The sequence below is a fragment of the Octopus sinensis genome, linkage group LG9 (genome assembly GCF_006345805.1).
Source record: "Octopus sinensis linkage group LG9, ASM634580v1, whole genome shotgun sequence".
Classification (NCBI taxonomy): Eukaryota; Metazoa; Mollusca; class Cephalopoda; order Octopoda; family Octopodidae; genus Octopus; species Octopus sinensis.
In genome coordinates this window covers 1,727,831-1,749,380 of record NC_043005.1, presented here as the reverse complement: position 1 = coordinate 1,749,380, position 21,550 = coordinate 1,727,831, and the positions used below count along the sequence as shown (strand labels likewise).

Below are 21,550 nucleotides of genomic sequence, written 5' to 3'. Positions count from 1 at the left end.
AGACATCCATCCTCAGGGTTGTGCCATGTTGACATTGCAGCTTGGCACAGCCCTGTCATGGAATACAGATATTACATGATGAGGATGATGATGATGATGATGAGGATGATGATGAGGATGATGATGATGAGGATGAGGATGAGGATGGTGATGTACCAACATACACAAATGTTCCTTAAGTTACCGATGAGACATTGTAGCAGACAAGAATTCAAAGAATATTCATAATTCCATTCTTGATCCATTCTGATTTCGTCTTCTTTATCTTGCATCTTTCTAAAATTAATTAAATAATTACCAGAAATAAACCACAAATAAACTAGAATTGATTTAAAATGTTGAAGTTTTCTCCTGAAAAGTTTTTACTAATCAATCTTAAAATGAAAAAAAATAGAAAAATAAAAAAATAAACACATTTTATAACATTGTTTCTTCCTGATCTACGAATGTTGCTTTTAATAATGGAAAGAAAGTGAAGAACAAACAGCAGAAATCCAGGCAAAAATCAAAGCAGGGTCAGATTGTTAAAGCTGTAGGTAAATATTTCAGTAACAAATTGGAATCATATAACATATAAATCTTATTTACAAACCCCAAAAGATCCGGGATTTTCAAAAGACCTAAGCAAAGGGGCCAGATCTATACCTGTATATGACAAGGTTACAAGAATGGATGATATCACTGTTCTATATTCAAAGATGTCAGTCAAAATCTCTCCATACAGGTAAAACAAGATTCTAAAACTTGTTAACGAGCTCCTCCCCCACCTGCCACCCCCCCCCCTACAACCTGTATGTTAAGATTTAGCTTAATCTCTAAATGTTATTTATCTGACAATGCAGCACATTCCACAATCCCTTTGGATAATAAACTCTTGATATCTTCATGGCTTAAACTTAAAATATCTTGCAGGATCTCTCTTGTATGTTGTCCTAAAAGAGGAGGCGCTGTCGGCTGGTCAACTCGGCCTTCATCACAACTGTACTCCACCGCTGGGGCTGCAACAAAAACAAAAACACAAACATGTTAAGCATTTTCACCAAATTTACCTTTGAATAACATTTGTGTGTCTAAAGGTAAGGTTAATGGTTATGTGAGGGGAAATAAAAATATGAAAGGGGTTGTTTAGTTTCAGGCTTAACCTGATCAAGGATGTTCCTACCATGACTGTCCCAACGATTTCTCCTTCTCTTCACAGACAGAAGATACTTCAGCTAGGAATAATTATTGATTCTCAACAAAGCTCAGGAGCAGCCCATAATGGAGCATTTCTTTCACATTTGGAACAGTACTGCTGCAGTTAATCAGGTGACCCTTTTCTGAAAGGGTCACCTGATTAACTGACATGATGCCACTCCCCATCCCCTTGCCCACAAACATGTTGTGTCTCCTCTCTCTCCTTTTTCTACCACTACTATAATGGTCTCATGAAAACCAACTGGCACTGTGCCACCTCCACTCACACATTCCATCCCACTTGGCTCTCTTCCTGCTATCACCCTTATTATGGTGAATGATCATGGCCCAGAGGCTACGGTATTACACTCACAATTACAAGAGCATGCTTTCAATTGCTACGACCAGCTATACATTGTGCTCTTGAGCGAAACACTTCATTTCATTCTGTTCCAGTCCACTGAGCAGTAAACGGGTCACACCTTGTGATGGATTTTGGTGCACAAGGGTGAGATGAGGACTCAGAAATGGAGCTCTTGCAAACCCACATTTTGTATTCAGGGATCAAAAGGTTGAATATTACAACTTGTACTTGGAATCGCCATTTAACTAACATTGGTTGTTCAACTATGTTGAAAGATGATGAGATATCCACCTCATGGCCCCACACCCTGTCCTTCCTTCCCAGAATCCCCCCCCCCCGCCACTGCTCCTGATGTTGACAAAACTTCAAAAGGGACATTAATGTGTTTTTTTATTTTCTTTGAGGGAGAGCACTGCTCCTTCCTCTTGACCTCCTCAGCAGATTGCTCTAGAGTAATCTGAAGGAGATTTGGTTGCTATTTCTAGTAGGTTTATTGGTGTCTCATGGGAGGAAGAAGGGACAAATGTTTTGTAAAGAACCATTCAAAGAAAAGAGAAACGTTTGTCTTCTTTAAATGATTTTGTGGAACTGCCAAAGAAGGGTTTTGATAGACAGACACATGGAGGGTCTTCCTTATCCTAAAATAATATTTTACACTCAAAACATGTTCAAATGAAAGTAATTAACGTGTGCATGAACACCTTTAAAAATAAATAAAGGTAAATATGAATTAGTTCCAATAAATAGTTTGTGAAAAAGAAAACAATTTAAAAGGGAAGGTAGATGTACTTCTGACTCAAAGACATTTCGGTTAATGGAATGAAGCCAAGGAAACCATTCACACAGGAAAATAAAAACTCACAGACTTTTGATTGATTTTATGGGGTTTCCTTGTTTTGAGTTTGATTTATTGTTTTTTTTTAAGATATTGAATAAATCATGGTTATTTCTTGTATCGTCTTATATAAACTGCACTGTCATTGTATATCATTGTATTTGATATGTTATAATTATATAAACTGCTCTATTGTTATATACACTGTGATGAGTGTATGCAAGTAATATATTTGTCAGTTAATAAAATAATTAATTATTTTAATTACTCTAGCTGTTATTTATAGAATTTAAATAAAATATGATATTTTTTCATTGCAAGTTTTTCTGCGACTTCCCATCTATTCGTCACTGCAATATAGAGTGACTGCTGACCGGTTTAATAAGGGAGCAATCACCAGCCCCTTGTTATGTTCCTCACTGCACCTCAACATCAAAATGTACCAAAGACAGATGCAACTCAGAATTTCAGAGAATCGGGTGGCTGTTTGCCAGCCTTGCCTGGCCTCCATGCCGGTGGCACGTAAAAAGCACCATCCGATCGTGGCCGTTTGCCAGCTTCGTCTGGCACCTGTGCCGGTGGCACATAAAAAGCACCCACTACACTCATGGAGTGGTTGGCGTTAGGAAGGGCATCCAGCCGTAGAAACATTGCCAGATCAGACTGGGCCTGGTGCAGCCTTCTGGCTTCCCAGACTCCAGTTGAAGCGTCCAACCCATGCTAGCATAGAAAGCGGACGCTAAACGACGACGACGACGGTCAACCTAGTTTTCAGATCGCTCAATCACATCAGATTTTATTCTTCTTTTGGCAACTTGATGGCAGCTTTTTTGGCCAAATCCCTGTCCAAGACAATATTCTAAACTGTAACATTAGTTCTTCCAGGAGTGTGGCACTAACCATTACTTCATCTTTAATCTATCAGTTTGACACTCTAATATTTATTTAAACATTTGTGGACAATTGTAGCAGAAGTTAAATTCAAAACTAGTCTCCCTCTTCAATTCCTTGTCTCACATTCTGATTATCAAATACTCATCATTTTCTTTCTCTTTCCAACCCATCTATCACTGTCTGCTCTTATTGGATCAACTAACCATTTCCTAATCCATTCAACTCCTCTCAAATAATCTCTCTTTAACATTAATCCAGATAACTAATCCGAGATCAGATAGCCCTACATTGGCTCCTTTTGCATCCTTCATTTCTAATTCATCCAACCACAGCTAAACAAAGGCAATCCTCTGAGCAAAATCTTCTCACATCAATCATAACCAACGATTATTGTCTCAAATCCTCAATGTCAGGCAGAAACCGCAGCCTAAAACATTGGCATAAAATCTTCCATTATTGTCAATGTTACAATCAGAAAAGAAAAGGATTCCTTCATACATACCCCAACCTAACACACATACCTTAGGATATAATGTAGCCTAACGTTCATACTTTTGTATATAACGGCCTGTCATATCTTTCCAAAGAGAATTAGTTTCGTGTCATACAAATCAAATGAAAATTCCTTTAACCATGAATGAAAATGAAAACACAAACGCATCTTTCTAGAAGCTTATCAGCTTTCATCATAATGGCCCCTATATGGGAAATAAAATGAAGAACTGGGTCAGTTGCTTACCAGGCAAACGAACTTTGCCAATAGTTGGATGATCAATTTCCTGAATTAATCCACAAGCCTTCACCTTTGAAATAAGAAGAGAAACAACAGAATTCAGATTTTACTAGAACAGTTCAGTTAGTGACACCATTTCAATATGTTTTGCTAAGTTCAAGAGTCATGGAAGAATTGGTATAGGATAACAATGGACAACAACAATAAACCAGAACACTGCTACAACACTAGTCTATGAGTAAATCGCTCTCTTACTTCCTCTTTCCCTCTCTCTCTCTCTCTCTCTATCTCTATATTTACCTATCTTCTTTCTTTCATTTACTTCACAGATATATAAATCTTTTTTAATAAGTACATGTTAATCCAAAAAACTAACTTCTTCTCCAGATCCTGGATCTCCAATTCTTTCTCAATAGATCACCAGGAAATTAAAGCTGCCATACACCTACTAATGGTACTGCAGTCATATAATTTACCAATTCTATCATTTGGCATTGCAGACATCCAAACATTACTTGAAGAAGGATGCAATGCTCTCTTTGATGTTTCTATTGAGGTCTGTGACTCCAGTCAGTCCAACAGGTTATTTCCATGTATAAATATACGGGGACACAACTGATTGTAGGTACCAATAACAACAGATATTTCTTAAGTGATGGGCATGTATGGTTTTAAAAGTCATTTTCTGCTTCAGGTTAAACCTGTTTCTACTTTTTATAAGAACAACTGTCTTTGTTTTCCCTAAACCATTTAGCAAACACTACAAATGTCTTCTATTCCAGAACGTACCCTTTCTCTGCAACAACCAAGACAAAGAAAGGGGTTTCTTTGTGGTTTTTCAAACAGCTATAAATAACAGCTAAATCTCCCTCAAATCACACCCTTACAAAGAGAAGACATGATATATGTATCCATACTAATGTAATCCTAGATACTTTATACTTAAAACAAAGATGGAATGATCACATTTGGAATGCCTTTGTCCTTCACAGTCAGGGCTGACCCTTTGTCCTTCACAGTCAGGGCTGACCTCTGGCTCAACAATAATTAGTTCTACAACCATGTGTCCCATATGTTTATCAGGTTTTTCAATACAAACTATGCTTAAATACTGCCTTACATGCAACACATATTATTTTATATCATACTTCAGTCAAAATTCCAATTAATTCTACACATCTCACTCTACATCATTCATATTCCAAGGGTGCTACCCTCCCCCCCCCCACGCTGCCCCTGCTCAAGCTATGGGCAATGTCCCTGCCTTATTCCACAGATACAGATTACTAAAATACTCACCTGCTGGTCATTAAACACTTGCTTCAGATTATTTATTGGACCATAAGAAAAATTACATCCTTCCATCTTCTCCAACCAAAAGTCAGTTGTTTTCTCACCAAAACTGTTCAATGAAATAAAACAAACAAAATCACAAAAAAATTCCCAATTATTTAAAATATAAATTCAGTCTCTTTCCAGATTATTATTCACTTATAATTGTAATTGTATTTTATCATATACATGTTACAGATACTCCCCTGACAACCTCACTACAAGCAATGATTTGCCCACTGGAAACCCAAAACCGATGCCATTACTTCAAGATGGATAGGGAGATAAAATAATTTCCCATCAAATAAGTGAAAGGTTTCATTATTGAGGAATCATTGAGGATTAGAATTCAAATATAAAAATAATTCAATAGCTTTATTTTCATTTATTTAATCTATTCATAGAATTTAATAAAAGATTTTATAGCAAACAATAGACATTCCAGTAAGCATTTGCCATTGTCTCAACCATGCCCCAAAGTCTTAATCACTTGGACAACATAAAACAAGGATGAGGTTTCAATATGAATCACAGCCATCTCTCAGCCATCATTTATTCTTCTAATTCCGAGCCCTAATTCCTAGCAGCCAACAAAAGGATTCCACATAAAGTGCTCTCAGTTATCGCTACAGAATCTTTCCTCAACCAATTCCTGTCAACTGCTGTTCACACATTTCTAAAAGGAAACATAAATGAATCATTGAAATATGCGACATTTATTTCAATTAATTTTGAAATTTTAAGCTGGTGTCTAGAATTTTTGAAAGTTTGATGGAAGATTTCAACTTAGATCACTTTGAAAGAGGAAGATTCTATTAAGTCCAGGTTCCAGGTTCAGTCCCACTATCTTCTGCTATTTTTTGAGGCTGACCAAAGCCTTGTGAGTGGATTTGATAGATGGAAACTGAAAGAAACCTGTTGTGTGTGTGTGTGTGTCTTTGTGTCTGTGTTTGTCCACCACCACCACCACTTGACATTCAGTGTTGCTGTGTTTACATCCCCGTAACTTAGTGGTTCAGCAAAAGAGAATGATAGAATAGGCACCAGGTTTTACAAAAAACATAGTAAATACTGGAGTCGGTCCATTCAACTAAATTTCTTCAAGGAATTGCCTCAGAATGGCCACAGTCCAATGACTGAAACAAATAAAAGCTGGGGCAATTGTAGGGAGAAGGGAACTTGGTATGGAAAAGGTTAAACCAAATAAATGCTGCACAAAATTGCAAGAATACTTTCATAGAATAAAGTCTTGGAATAAATTGCAGAATTCAAAACTAATTTGATAATAAACCAATGAGAGAACAGCTACATATTTGATCAACTTGCTAGAAATAGGAGCCAAATTTCCCTCAAATTACACCTGACCACCTTGAACAAATAATACAAAGGGTTCATTAAAGATTTCCCCTGACCCACTTCCCGAGGTCTGGGATAAACGAAACTTGGCATAATTATTAGTCCTGCTCTACATGGCCACCACCAATGGTGACACATGTTGCTTTATGCAGCTGTGAAGACCTCATCTGTAGGAGTCGGTAGGTTGCGTCTGGAGCCTTTACCTCAGAAATAAGTTCATCATCCTCCAAAAAGTGCTTCCCCTTGAAAAAAGACTTCCTGGTTGGAAAGAGGTGGAAGTCAGACAATGATGCAAGGTCGGGGGGTGGGGGTGGAAGGGAGACGGGGAAGGATTTCATAGCCGCAGGAGTATGCTTTCATCTGGGCAACTGGGGCATTGTCTTGGAGGAGGCAGGCTCCTTTGGTTAGCATGCCACACCTCTCAGCTTTGATGGTGTCCAGCAATTTCTGCAGCAGAGAAGCATAATATGCCCTGTTAACTGTGGTGCCCTTTGCCAGAAACACCATCATCACTAATCTGCACTGGTCCCAAAAGACTGTGAGCATCACCTTACCTGCAGAGGGTTGGATATGAGCCGTTCTTTGGAGGTGGTGAGTTATCAAGCTCCAATTGCTTTCACTGGACTTTTGTCTAAGGATCATAGTGATGAACCCATGTTTCATCCTATGTGATAAGTCTGCTAAAAATATCCTCCTCGTTTTCTTGGTACATTGCCAAAAGAGCCTGGGAGCAATTGACTCGATCCTGCTTCTGTAAAGGTGTGAGCATCTGAGGAATCCATCATGTAGACAACTTCCACATGTGCAAATGACTGTAAAGGATTTTTTACACAGACCCTACATTTATCTTCATTTCTTGCGCTAGTTGCTGAATAGTTAGGCGGCGATCCTCCAAAATAGTGGCTTCAACTTTATGGATGGCATCACCATCAAAGAACTATTAACCTGTATTACATTACTCGAATGCAAGCCAATAATGGAGAGAATATGTGAGCAAATACAACACAATATATACTCAAAAATGCACACTGATTGAAAAAAAGCAGAACCTAAAGATCCACATGCAAAAAGTATCTTATGCCACTTATGAAACAAACCAATATGTAAATTAGAAAGCAGTCAAAAGTTCACTTTAAAAGGAGACGAAGTGAACGCATGAAATAAAGCTCAGTCAGTAAATTTAGTTTGATACTTAATCAGAAAATAGAATTAAATTAGAACAATATAACAATGGTGGAATCTGATCGTCCAGCAACAGGATCAGTCTCCACCAATGTCTGACCATATTTGAACTGGTGATGCCAGTGCTTGACTATGTCGTATGATGGTGCATTGTCACAATAAACTTCTTTCATCACATCAAAAGTTTCTTTTGGTGTACGACCTTTCAAGTATAAGAACCTTGATCACTGATCTGCATTCAACTACCTCCGTTATAACACCTTAGTCCACTTCAACAGCCATAAAAGACAAACAAATTCTTATGGGAAGCTGGAATTTACAATGTGACATGGAGAGACATGTATGATTATATCTGTATCAGTTCCATTTCTTGCAATAATTGGAAGTGAGTCAGAGGAAATCTTTAATGAACACCTCTCATATAATCCTAAATATGCAATACCCAAGAAAAAGAACAGATCATGCTGGAGCACTTTTGGTCTTAGATCTGCTCAGCCAAGGGTGACTGAAGACTAAACAACAACAACAATGGCATGAGAAGCTGGAATTTTAGGTTCCAGTTGTGTCCTTACAAACACAGCCATTAATCATCTTGACACTGCATGGGTGATGATGACGAGTGTTCCAGTCAATCCAATCAACAGAACAGCCTGCTCATGAAATTAATATGCAAGTGGTTGAGCACTCCACAGACATGCAAACCCTGAATGTAGTTCTCAGGGGAGATTCAGCACGACACAGAATGTGACAAGACTGGCCCTTTGAATTACAGGCAACTGAGAGGATAGGAGCAATAAAGTGAAATAAAGTGTCTTGCTCAAGGCCACAACACACCACCAGGAATCGAATGCATTGTGTGTGGAATCGCCCAACCACTAAGCCACATATCTTCACCATTAATCATCTTGGTAAACATAAAGGGATGTTGTGTAGAGAAAGATGAATTTCAATGATGAGAGAAGTTGAACAAAGAATTTGCCAAAATAGTCTCCAATGAAAGGAATCAAAGTTACTCACATTTCTGAAAGTCTTTTGATAAGAACGTCTCGATTAAGGACTCTTTTCTGGTTGCTTTTGAATCTGTCATCTTGGTACAGATCTTCAGCTTGTAGAACCTGGCAGGGAAAGAATAACAGATTGTTACCCCTTGAAAAATGTCTCATAGAAAGACAGACAGGTGTACATCTGTGTGTATTATTAGGTATATGTAAATGTGTATGAGGTGGGGTGGTATCAAAAAGTGCCCGGACTAGTTATGTTTAATAAAAAAAAGAACTTATTTACCTAAGTTTTAACATCATCTCCTTCAAAATAGTCACCTTGTGCAGCTGCAATACCCTGGTCCCAGCATTGCTGCCAAATTTGGAAGTCTGGCCTGGCTGGAAGTCGTTTCCCATAAGTGAGTCGAGGAGCTTCTGCAATTCTCCCTGGATCTCGATAACAGTGTTAAAGCAGCAACCTTTCAGCTGTCTCTTCATCTTGAAGAAGAGATGGAAGTCTACAGGTGCTCAATCTGGCAAATAAGGCAGGTGCAGAAGTGATACCACCATATTGTTTCTGGTGAAGAATTCACAAGTGAGGAGAGCTCAGTGACAGGGTGCATTGTCATGAAGAATCCAATTCTTTGCACTCTACAAATCCGCTCGCTTTCACCAAATGTCCTCCTTCAAATACTTCAAAATGGCATTGATTGTCCTCCATCAATTCTTATGCACAAGCTGAGGAATTTTCTCCACATTTCCGGGGCTGACACTTGTAGCAGGTCTTCTAGATTGCTTGTTGTCTTCCAGGACATTCTTCCACTTTTGAAGCACCTGTGCCACTCAAAGCATTGCATACGACTCAGTGCCTTGTTGCCACTAGCTTGCCAAAGCATCATACTCAATATCTCTGTAGCAGACTTCCCAACTTCCATGCAAAATTTCACATTGGTTCTTTGTTCTAATTTCCTGTCCATGACAAAAATTGCAGACTACAGCATACACACCTGATCGCAAAGACACAGCAATGTCTCAAAGTAAACACACTGATGTCACTCAACACACTGCCTTGTGAAATTCACTGCTAGCTCTCACTGCACACATGCAGCCATGTGCTGCCACCTGTTGGCATGCTACAGAACTAGTCTGGGAACACAGCCTGGTATTGGCCAAGGTAAAGTTTACCTGCAAAGGAACTTATAGAGAAGTCACACACACACACACACATACACACACGCTCACTCACATACACACACTCACACTCTCTCTCTCACTCACATACACACTCACACTCTCTCACTCACATACACACACTCACACTCTCTCTCTCACTCACATACACATTCACACTCTCTCACTCACATACACACACTCACACTCTCTCTCTTACACACACACTCACACTCACACTCTCTCTCTCTCTCTCTCACACACACACCCGCTTACACACACACACTCACACTCACACTCTCTCTCTCTCTCACACACACACACCCACTTACACACACACACACTCACACTCACACTCTCTCTCTCTCTCACTCACACACACTCTCACACCCACCCACACACGTGCACAAAGACAAAGCTATCAAAGACACCCCTTACCTTACACAGAGCCTTGAACTGATTATCGTTGTTAGCCCCGACCAGTAAATAACCATCAGATGTTGAAAATGCCTGAAATGGAGAGAGGGATTCAGATATTAATAGAGAGAAACTAAATTCAGACTAAGTGGTGAGGGTCATATCTGGAGTCAGATGCATAATGAAATAACAACTATAGAAAGAGAAAACTGAATTTCTCTCTGTTAATTACACAGTGTAACAAAATTCTTATTTATTTTGTCTTCAGTCAATAAGTATTTTCCCCTCTTTGCTCCTATCTAGAAACGAAAGGGACAAGTGTTCCCTTCAAACTTTGCTTTTGTCACGTGGACATCAATGTTTCGAAACTGACCTATTTTCCATTACATTTCACACAGATTCAGCGTTGAGTTGCTGAAGCAGAAATATCATTATAGCAAATATTCTGCTCCATACCGGATGTTTGACCTTTTCCACTTGAGCCTGTCCCTTAGTGGCTGATAATATGTGCATCTCTGATCATGAGCAGGAGTAGTAAGAGAGCAACATAGCCAGGTACCGAGAGAGATCCTTTGGGGACTCAATAAATATCATGACAAAGGCAAAATTTGAAGGAAATATTGGCCATTTTTCATATTTTCTAGGAGTAAGAAAATAAGAAATAATAATTGCAACCCAAGGACAAAAATCGTGCTACACAATGTTATTGGTGTTGTTGTTTTATCTTGGCCAAATGTTTAAGGAATTTACTTCCCAATCATAGGGTTCTAGGTTCAGTCCCTGACAAGGCATCTGAGATGAGGGTCCATTACCAGAGCTTCAGGCCAAGCCAAAACTTGTAAAAGAAATTGGGATAATGGAAACTATGAGGAAGCCCCTGTGATATTCAAAAATCCCAGCCTTATCACTGTATCATGTTGGTTCTCTTTGAGAATTATGTTAAAGGCACACGTGTCTGTGGAGCACTCAGCCACAGTGCGTATTAATTGAAAGAGAAATTGATTTGGTTGATCAACCAATACTCATCGTCAAACAATTGTGTCCTCTAAAAAGAAAGGATGAAAGGGGGGTGGCGACAAAGATGTGTTGTGTAGCAGACCTGTCCAACCCATGCCAGCATGAAAAAACTAGATATAAAAAAAACACTGAACATAAATGCATGTGCACATGTATTTGTGTGTGTGTGTGTGTCCATAGTGGGGAACACACACGAATGTGGAGACCTACGGGCAAATATGTAATTCATACTTCTTGATGAATAAAGATTCAGGCCTTGCCTACAATTTCATGCAACCCATGATTTTGGTTTCAAATTTTTAGCACAAGGCCAGAAATTTTGGGGCAGTGGGTAAGTCAATGACATTGACCCCCAGTGTTCAACTGGTACTTATTTTATCGACCCTGAAAGGATGAAAGTCAACCGTAGTCAAATTTGAACTCAGAGCATAAAGACAGACAAACGCCACAAAACATTGCCCCCACCCCACCAGTGGGCTGATGATTCTGTCAGCTCACTGCCTTATGTAGCACAAAATATTACAAACATAAATGATTATCTATTTTAGTTAATTGTTTTTTGCACACAAACCCTCGTTATGTACATTTAGACAATTTTGGAGAAGTTTACTTACTTGGTAAGGTACAATACTCTGATGTGCTGTCCCATGTCGGGTGGCGTCTAAGCCAGCATTCAGATAGTTGGAAGCAAGATTGACCAGTGAGGCCACCTGGAGGCAGACACAGTAAAAAGTGAGCAGAATTTGAATAGTGTAGTAGTGGTAGTTTTGATAGCAAAGTCAATGAGGTAGTACAAGAAGAGATCATCTCCAATGAGTTTTACTGCTACGAGGACAAAGGAGATGTTCTAGAAAGAAGCAACTACAGTGGCATCAAAGTGATGGACCAAATTTGGGAAGGAACAGAATTAGTTACAGCAGAACAAATTAATAAGGAGATTAGTTGAGTTGACACACAGTTCAGGCTTGTACCCTGATGATACCACAGACATCTCTTGCTAGGAAAGAAATTACAGAAGTTATAATCAAAGAGTGAGCCATTACAGTTAGCATTTGATGATCTGAGGAGGGCCTTTGACAAGGTACCATGCTCTGTAATCTGGTGGTTGCTAAGACAACTAAAAGCAGATGAGTGGTTTGCAAGCAGTACACAAACCACAGACAGGTGAGATTCAGCAAGAAGTGGTAGTATGAAGGCATGCACTGTAACAGAATGATACTGGATCCACCATTCGTTGGTGATTTCCTACTCTTGATAGATGACACCTTTGTACTATTCAGGCCACAACCCTCCAACTCATGGGGGTCTGTTTTGGACAGCCATTGCAGGTGAGGGCTTTACAAGGTTGGAGTACAAATCCAACACCCTCTTTTAGTCACATTTTATGATACGCAGAGGGAACATGCTAATCCTCACACATCACAGGCTTAACAAGGAGTTCAACAAACAATTTAGTATTCAGGTAGATGTCTATTAGGACTTGGTACTTAGGTCCTTCCTGTTTATTGTAGTCCTTCAGGTCATAACAAAGAATTTAAGATTGGCTCTCCATAGGAACTTCTGTATGTCAGTGACCAAGTTCTCAGCTGAATTTGTTGAAGAAGCAAAGAAATTTCAAAAATGAAAACAAGGCTTAGAATCAAAAAGACAAAAGTTTTAGCAGAAAACAAGACAGGACCTTCCTGCCTTCTAGGAAGTGGCCTTGCTTGATATGTAGAAAAGGAGCAAATCAGAATTGTTACATGATGTCTCTACTGTCAACATTAAGGGTGTAAAAGGCATGCAGCAGGATCAGAAATAAGATTGACAGACGAGAAGAATTTCATGATTAGCCAAATAGAAGAGTCTCATATACACAGTGTAGAAAATATAGAGAAGTAGTCGAGTCGAGACACAGAAGTAATAAAGTAATAAAGTCATTAAAGAAATGAATCCCTTTGAATACTCAAGAAGACTCTTAGAAGTAGTTGGCAGCTTTTGTTGTCTTGGTTACATAATTAGAAGAAAGAGACGGTTGCCTTGGTTACATAATTAGCAGTGGAGATGGGTGTTCTGAAAACATAGCAGCCAGATAAGAACAAGGGAGAAAGGGTTGAGGGAACTAGTACTTCTACCAACAACAAAGGGATTCTTTGTGTGACACTTGTGTATGGAATGTAATACTGCAGGGTAACAAAGCCTTAAGCCTTAAATAACAAGAAAGCATGAAGTGAAGAAAGAAATGAAGAAAGCATGCTTGACTGGAGGCAGAATGTTATTCACTGGAATGGAGTTGAGGCGAGAAATGAGCCAAGAGAAAAACCAGGCATAAAAGGAATCGGCCACAATATGCAAGAGAAGAGAATGCGGTGGACATGCATATCCATGTGTGCATGCACATGCGCACGTGTGTGTGTGTGCAGGCGAATCAACAAACGAAAGGAAAAGACACTGAACACATCATTTAACAGGAGTTGAATATATTATTTAAAACCGTTTGACTTGGGGTCCCATGCAACTTAGAGTTTCTGTTTAGAATCCTGCAAAACTTAAGCTGCATAGGGCCGAATCAAACTGTTTTAAATAATACACACACACACACACCACACACACACACAACAGATGGAAATACCTATGTATCATCTCGACACAAACCAACAAACTCCCATTCTTCCCTCTGCCCCTTTTCTTCTCACCCCAAACACACTAAATCTGTCAAACCATTTTCTCAATTCCTTCACCTTTATCAACTCTTCAACATTGATTCAGATTTTGAATCCCAAAGTGAGAAAATGCAATAATTCTTTCTGAATTGAGTGGACCCTTGCTCACTTGTGGAACCTGCACTCCACCAGGCCCCAACTATCAGCCGTGCCACTGCTCTCCTACTTTCTTTACGCACGCTTATGGATTGTGTTCCCTTCTCTCTCACCTTCCATTGAAAAACAAACTCTGCTTCCTAACACAACAACCACTCCAGTCTTTCTCAAATCACCCCTCCTCACCTTGAAAAAAGGTAAGAACCTCAGAGGTCTCCTCGGAAGAAGCTCCACAGCATCCAGCTCCACACAACAAGCCGCTTTTGAATGCCTTTGCCAATGATGCAACACCTGCCCCTCCATAAACAATCCTAAAACCATCACTGGGCCTAAGACACAACAACACAACATCACTCAGAGCTTCCAATGCCCACCGTTCAATCTCATCATTTGTAAACTTTGCCACACGGTTTATATTGGAGAAAAAAGCACATACAAGCATGATCATTGACAGGGTCAAGGATTGGCTCCCGTGCTGGTGGCATGTAAAGAACACCATTTGAGCATGATCATTGCCAGGCCCACGGATTGGCTCCCGTGCTAGTGATGCATGAACAGCACCATTCGAGCATGATCGTTGCCAGTGTCACCTTATTGGCACATATGCTGGTGGCACATGAAAAGCAACATTTGAGCGTGGTCATTGCCAGTGCCGCCAGACTGGCACACATGCAGGTAGCACATAAAAAACACCTTTTGAGCATGGTCGTTGCCAGAACCGACTGCCGGTGGCACATAAAAGCACTCACTACACTCTCGGAGTGGTTGGCATTAGGAAGGGCATCCAGCTGTAGAAACCTTGCCAGATCAGATTGAACCTGGTGCAGCTTCCTGGGTCACCAGTCCTCAGTCAAACCGTCCAACCCATGCTAGCATGGAAAGCAGATGTTAAACAATGATGATGATGATGATTTAAAGCATATTACTACATATGCCAGGTCAACTTTTCCCCAGACACTTCAACACTTCAGGCCATTCCATCCCTCATCAGTGTGTGGCATTGCTACACACCAGGGATCTACATTCTAAATGGAATGGAGGGGGAGAACATTTCATATTCAAATTTGGCACCAACAGATCTAAACGAACATTTATCCTTCTACTCTTACACCTCCTCCTCTTAGTTTTATAAATCCTTTCTCGTCCTTCAGCTCTCCTCTTTTTCCTTCCCTTCACTCCTCACTCTCAACTTTCTCTTCCCTTCTACCTCTTTCACACTGTTTCTCTCTGTATGAACCTCCTGTCGTCTTGAGTTCCTCCAATTACAGCCAGTTTTTCAAACAAAGACGATGTAAAACTCTGAGGTCTCTCTTTAACTTCGACCTCTCATCTTACATTTGTTTCTTCCATTATTCAGGACTCTCTTTCACTTTTCTGGTGTTAAGACAACCCCAATAGTGCTAGTGCTGTAGAAAGCATACATTATCCCATGTTAAGGGTTAATGAAGGGCTTCAAGATGTAGAAACCATTCCAAAAATGAAACATTGGAAAAAGATGTGGTACTCTAACTTACAGAAATCTGCAGAACTGTCCCATCCCTGCCGGCAGGGAAAACTGACATTAAAATTATGATGGTGACAGACATACATGGGGAGAGAGAGAGAGAGAGAGAGAGAGTGAAAGATTCCATTATGCAGCCTACCAAATTCCAACTTGTAAAAATATTGCCAGGCAACTGCAACACCACCAACACCAATTACTCTGAGCATAATACTGTACTTATCCCTCAATAACTGGTATGGCATACTGCCCCACACCCACTCACACATGCTTGATGTTTTACACTCGGCACAACAGTCCCACATTTCCACATCAACAAAGTCTGTCACACAAAGATCAAGTCTTCACAATACACCTGACGCAGCACAACAAAGAGAGAGAGAGAGAGAGAGAGCAAAAGAAAGAGGAAGGAAGGAAGAAAAAGTCAAGGAAATGTTGTTACCTGGGTGGAGAGTAAGTTACAATCAATAAATTGTCCTTTTCCTGTTTTCTGTCGAGTGAGAAGAGCAGCTAAAATGGCACCATGCGCATAGAGTCCAGTTGCTAAATCTGTCATGGCCACACCAACTTTACATGGTTCTCCATCCTTTATTAGAAAGACAAAAATATTTTTAAGGTTGATTTATTTATTTACAAATTCATTTATTAATGCCAAGAGGTGCAAGGGTGGTTGAGGGTAAGAAGTTTGCTTCCCAACCACATGGTTCTGGGTTCAGTCCCACTGTGTAGTAACTTGGGCAAGTGTGCAAGTGTCTTCTGCTATAACCTCAGGCTGACCAAAGCCTTGTGAGTGGATTTCAAAGATGGAAACTGAAAGAAGCCTGTCTTGTATGTATGTATGTATGTATGTATGTATGTATGTATGTATGTATGTATGTATGTATGTGTGTATGTATATATATATATATACATATGTGTGTGTGTGATGTGTGTGTGTGTTTGTGTGTTTATCTCCCACCACCACCACTTAACAACCAGTGTTGAAGTGTTTACTTAGCGGTTTGGCGAAAGAGACTGATATAACAGGCACCAGACTTAAAAACAAAAAAAGGTACTCGGTTGATTCATTCAACTATAAAATTCCTCAAGGGGTTGCCCCAGCATGGACACACTCTAACTGAAACAAGTAGAAGATAATGGTTATTAATGAGGTGTGGAATCTATCTTCGAAGACAAAAGATGGTTCCATTAAAGCCAAAAAGTGGTGACTGGCATGAGAGGAGAGGCAGTGGCTAAATGAAGCCATAAATTGTCAATTCCAGTTGCAACAATTTCGCATCACAAAGAATTGTGTCTCTGTGGTTGGTTGTTTGACCTGCTAGGAACAGCAGCCAAATTTCTTTCAGATTGCACCACACCATCTGTTGGATAAAGTGATTCTTTAAAACAGGCAGGATGGTCATGGATGGGACACCTCACTGCTGCATTCAGGATGATCCACATCACTTCTGCTTTTGAATTGTTGTTTTTTAGCCCCAGGTCAACCTAATCCAGCAGGCCTATGATCAAAGACACTTTCATCATGATCCTCCATCTTTGAGGCTTGATATTTCTAAAACTACATCATTATCAAATGCGTCCTTCAATTTTTAAGATAGTAGGGTGTAATTTGAAAGAGATTTAGTTGCTATTCTTAGCAAGTCAAGTAGAGCAGAAAGACTCACCTTAAGGTACTTGATGTTTATCCCATTTCCACCTTAATTGTATAGATTTGTAATGAAAGGTGTCACAACTATAAACATCTCAACATTTTGTTAAGACAATAGAGTATATTTGAGGGAATTTGGCTGATATTTCTAGCAAATCAACTTACCATAGAGAGGGCTCCCTCACTGACTGAAATATCCTTGGGTAGAACACAAATGTGACCCAGGAGTTATCCTTTATCCTCCATTATTAATCTACCCTGGGCCTAATCCTGTTGTTGTAAATAAAGTATGGCTGTCATTGACTGAAGAACAGCAAATATGAACAGAGGGGACATCAGACAATTAACAGGGCAATTAACAGGACATAATTAGTTTTCTGCCAAATAACAGCCTTTTGTATTGCTTCTGGGGTTGTCTTGGTTGAAATGAGGGAGTAAAACTTGGAAGAGACTCTCTGAATACACATTAATAGCTGCAGAAGCGGAGCAGAAGAGTTCCTGGCAGGAAATTGTTATAGGGGACCCAATGTCACAAACGAAAGTCTCTTCTCGGTCACTCATTGATCTCATGTTTTGCTGGACAACCAACATGCAACAACAACAACAATACACAGAGCCCTTTTTTTTCCCTTGATTCAAACAGTGTGTTTGGCAAAGTGCTTTCAAAGTGTTGACTGAGAAAACAGCTGCCTTTGACAAAGTAAATATTTTTGCCATCATCAGGAGTCAGCAAACGGAAGAAAGAGCAGCCATCGATTCTTATTTAGGAGGAAAAAAAGACAAAATGGAGGATTGCAAAACAGAAACAGGAAAGGATTTTCATTTGAAAGTCTTGAGAAACACTAACAAAAATACTTCATTCCTCTCCTCTCTCTCTCTCTCTATCTCTGCATTCTTTCATTCTTTTACTTGTTTCAGTCATAGGGCTGTGGCCATGCTGGGGCATCACAGTGCTTTGTCGAAGCCTCGTACTTATTCTTTTGGTCTCTTTTACCAAACAGGCCAAAACCAGTTGTCAAGCAGAGAGGTGGAGGGAGAAGATACAAAGGTGCACAGAGAGAGAAAAAAAGAGTGAAAGAGAGGTACATACATATATCAAGTGTGTGTGTGTGTGTGTGTGTGTGTATCTGTTGAGGTCATTCATGTATGAATCTATTTCATGAATGACAGAAAATTACTTTTCTGTCTTAATGAAAGTTTTTGGAAAAGCAACAAAAATTTTTGTGTGTGTGTGTGTGTGCATGTGTGTGTTGACACCATTTAGAATTTTCTCCATTTCATAAATGACAAAAAAAACTTCTTTGCTGTACAAAGCAATAAATCCATTGTTTCAAGATTTGCAGTCCCCAAAAGCTGATTCCAGGCTAAGGGCCTCATCTTCAAGGCAATACATTACAACAATCTTCTGTCTTCAGAACTCACAAACAAACAGAGTTTTAAGTTTAGTATTATAAATGCCTTTGTTTTTGTGAGATGGAGTTTATTATAAGCAATCCTTATCATCAAGGAAAGAAGCTGGCAGAGGAGTTCAAATACTGCTGAAGTCAACTTTACCTTTCAGTACTAGTCAAATACTGGGGTTAATGTAATTGATTTGGACCACCCCCTCAAAATGCTTGGCTTTGTGCCAAAATTAGGAAGAATTCTCCTTGTTGTTGATGTTACTGCCATGGATTCGTCAGAGATATAAAAGAACAGTGTCCTTTCAGCTCTGTAGATGAGCCCCTGGAAGTCCCTGGGGGAAATGAATTCAGGGTTAATGAAACATTAATTCTAGCATGAAGGATTATAAAAAGATCTTATCTCACCTTTGGTCCTGTGGCATTTATTAAACCACCAATTCCAGCCACGATAATATCATAACCTGGTCTCTTGGCATATGGACCGGACTGGCCATAACCTGAAGAGAGAGAAACTGAACGATAATAACAGAAAGCAAGTCTCCAGCAAGAGATATAAGTGACTGGTTGATGTCATATCAGGTGAATGGTCAGTAACTGGCCATTGGCTACTAAACAGATGGACAGATAAATTGGCAGATATACAGGTGGATAGATAACCCAATGACAAAGCAGAGAGACAGGCCTATATACATATATATGTATGTGTGTGTGTGTATATATATATATGTATATATATATATATATATATATATATATATATATATATATATATATATATTATATATATATATATATATATTTATGTATGTATATATATATATGTGTATATATGTGTATATATATGTGTATATATATGTGTATATATGTGTATATATATATGTGTATATCAATCATCATCATCATCATCAATTTGTCTCTTGCAAGATTCCTGATGTGAAATCCTGTGTTGAAACAGGTTTTCTTGTATTTCGAGATGGTCATTTCTTTTTATATATTTTTTCTTCACTCGTTTATTACTGTTCTTATTTTATTATTTTAACTCATGTCCATTGTCCGAAAATCTTTCGCCACACATCTGTGACCTCTTCAGTGACACTTTTTATTTTTACAAGTGTTCTTGCTCCACTTATTCCAATCTGTTATTCTAAGATGTGTATCCTTATGCATTTGTGTCCTTGTTTGTGTGTGTCTGTGTGTATGAGTGTGTGTGTATGCATGCGTACATGTGTGTATCTGTGTATCTGTGTATCTGTGTGAGAATGCTTGTGTGTATGTCACAGATTTTAGCAGCAGTGTGGCTTTCCCCTCAGCCCCATCCTCTCGCCCCATTATGCTGCTGCTGTCCTTTGAAAGTAGAATCTCTTTCAAAATATTTTTTTAATTAATTTTAAAATTAATTAATTAAATTTAAAATTATTTCAAAGTTGAATCTCTTTCAAAATATTTTTTTAATTAATTTTAAAATTAATTAATTAAATTAAAAATTATTTGAAAGTTGAATGTCTTTCAAATAATTTTTTAAAATTAATTTTAAAATTAATTAATTAAACTAAAAATTATTTCAAAGTTGAATGTCTTTCAAATGATTTTTTAATTAATTTTAAAATTAATTAATAAAATTGAAAATTATTTCAAAGTTGAATCTCTTTCAAATATTTCTTTTTAATTAATTTTAAAATTAATTAATAAAATTGAAAATTATTTCAAAGTTGAATCTCTTTCAAATAATTTTTTTAATTAATTTTAAAATTAATTAATTAAATTAAAAATTATTTGAAAGTGTAATCTCTTTCAAATAATGTTCAAAATTAATTTTAAAATTAATTAATTAAATTAAAAATTATTTGAAAATGTAATCTATTTCAAATAATTTTAAAATTAATTTTAAAATTAATTAATTAAATTTAAAATTATTTGAAAGTTGAATCTCTTTCAAATAATTTTTGATTTAATTGATTAATTTTCTGAGGGTCTGAATTGAAACAGCTGTAAAGGATGTTTATCAATATTTTAATTAATAAACAATAATTTATTAATTACCTCTCTATTCTCTCATCTTATTATTATTATTATTATTATTATTATTATTATTATTATTATTATTATTATTATATTAGGTCATCAAGTATGAAATTTGTAGAAAAGAAACAAGTCTGCTAATGTTTTATAGATATAAAGAATAGTTTTATTCATCTAAATATACATCCATATTGTCAATATACTTTTGCCATTTCAGTGGTAGCTTGTCCAGCCTGGAACTGTAAAAGCCTGGCAATCTAGAGTCAATAAAATCTTGGAAGGACTGTTTTACAGCATCATCGGACTTTTTTTCCTATCAAAAAGTTATCCAAATTTTGGAAGAAGTGGTAGTCAGTGGGGGAAAGATCAGGTGAGTATGGTGGATGATGGAGAACTGGCAACTCCAACTCCTGTAGTTTCACCAATGTCATTTTTGCGATGTGTCGTCTGGCATTGTCTTGCAATAAAAAGGAGTGGATCTGTTGACTAATCTGAGTTGCTTTTTTTTGTAAGTTTCTGCATCATTTGGTCCAGTTGGCTGCAGTATACCTCAGCCGTGATTGATGAGCCAGATTTAATGAAATCATAATGGATCACACCTGTGCCGGACCACCAAACACACACCATCAACTTCTTTTGATGAATTTTACCTTTTGGACTGTGTTTTGGTGGCTTGTCTTTGTCCAACCATTCTGCTGGACGTTTACGGTTGTTGTATTGGATCC

At 38.3% G+C, this 21,550-nt stretch overlaps 1 protein-coding gene across 1 annotated transcript in view; it reads right to left on the bottom strand.

Moving 5' to 3' along the window:
- Positions 1–397: 397 nt before the first annotated feature.
- LOC115215758 (succinate--hydroxymethylglutarate CoA-transferase) overlaps positions 398–21,550 on the bottom strand; it is a 61,610-nt gene continuing 40,457 nt past the window's right edge. Inside the window, exons 7-14 of the mRNA XM_036505721.1 lie at positions 19,212–19,303; positions 16,198–16,341; positions 12,071–12,166; positions 10,461–10,532; positions 8,890–8,987; positions 5,302–5,404; positions 4,009–4,072; positions 398–998 (exon numbers count right to left, since the gene is read on the bottom strand). Of these exons, the coding sequence (XP_036361614.1) occupies positions 823–998; positions 4,009–4,072; positions 5,302–5,404; positions 8,890–8,987; positions 10,461–10,532; positions 12,071–12,166; positions 16,198–16,341; positions 19,212–19,303 (845 nt within the window). The 3' untranslated portion in view covers positions 398–822. The remainder of the gene's footprint in view (positions 999–4,008; positions 4,073–5,301; positions 5,405–8,889; positions 8,988–10,460; positions 10,533–12,070; positions 12,167–16,197; positions 16,342–19,211; positions 19,304–21,550) is intronic.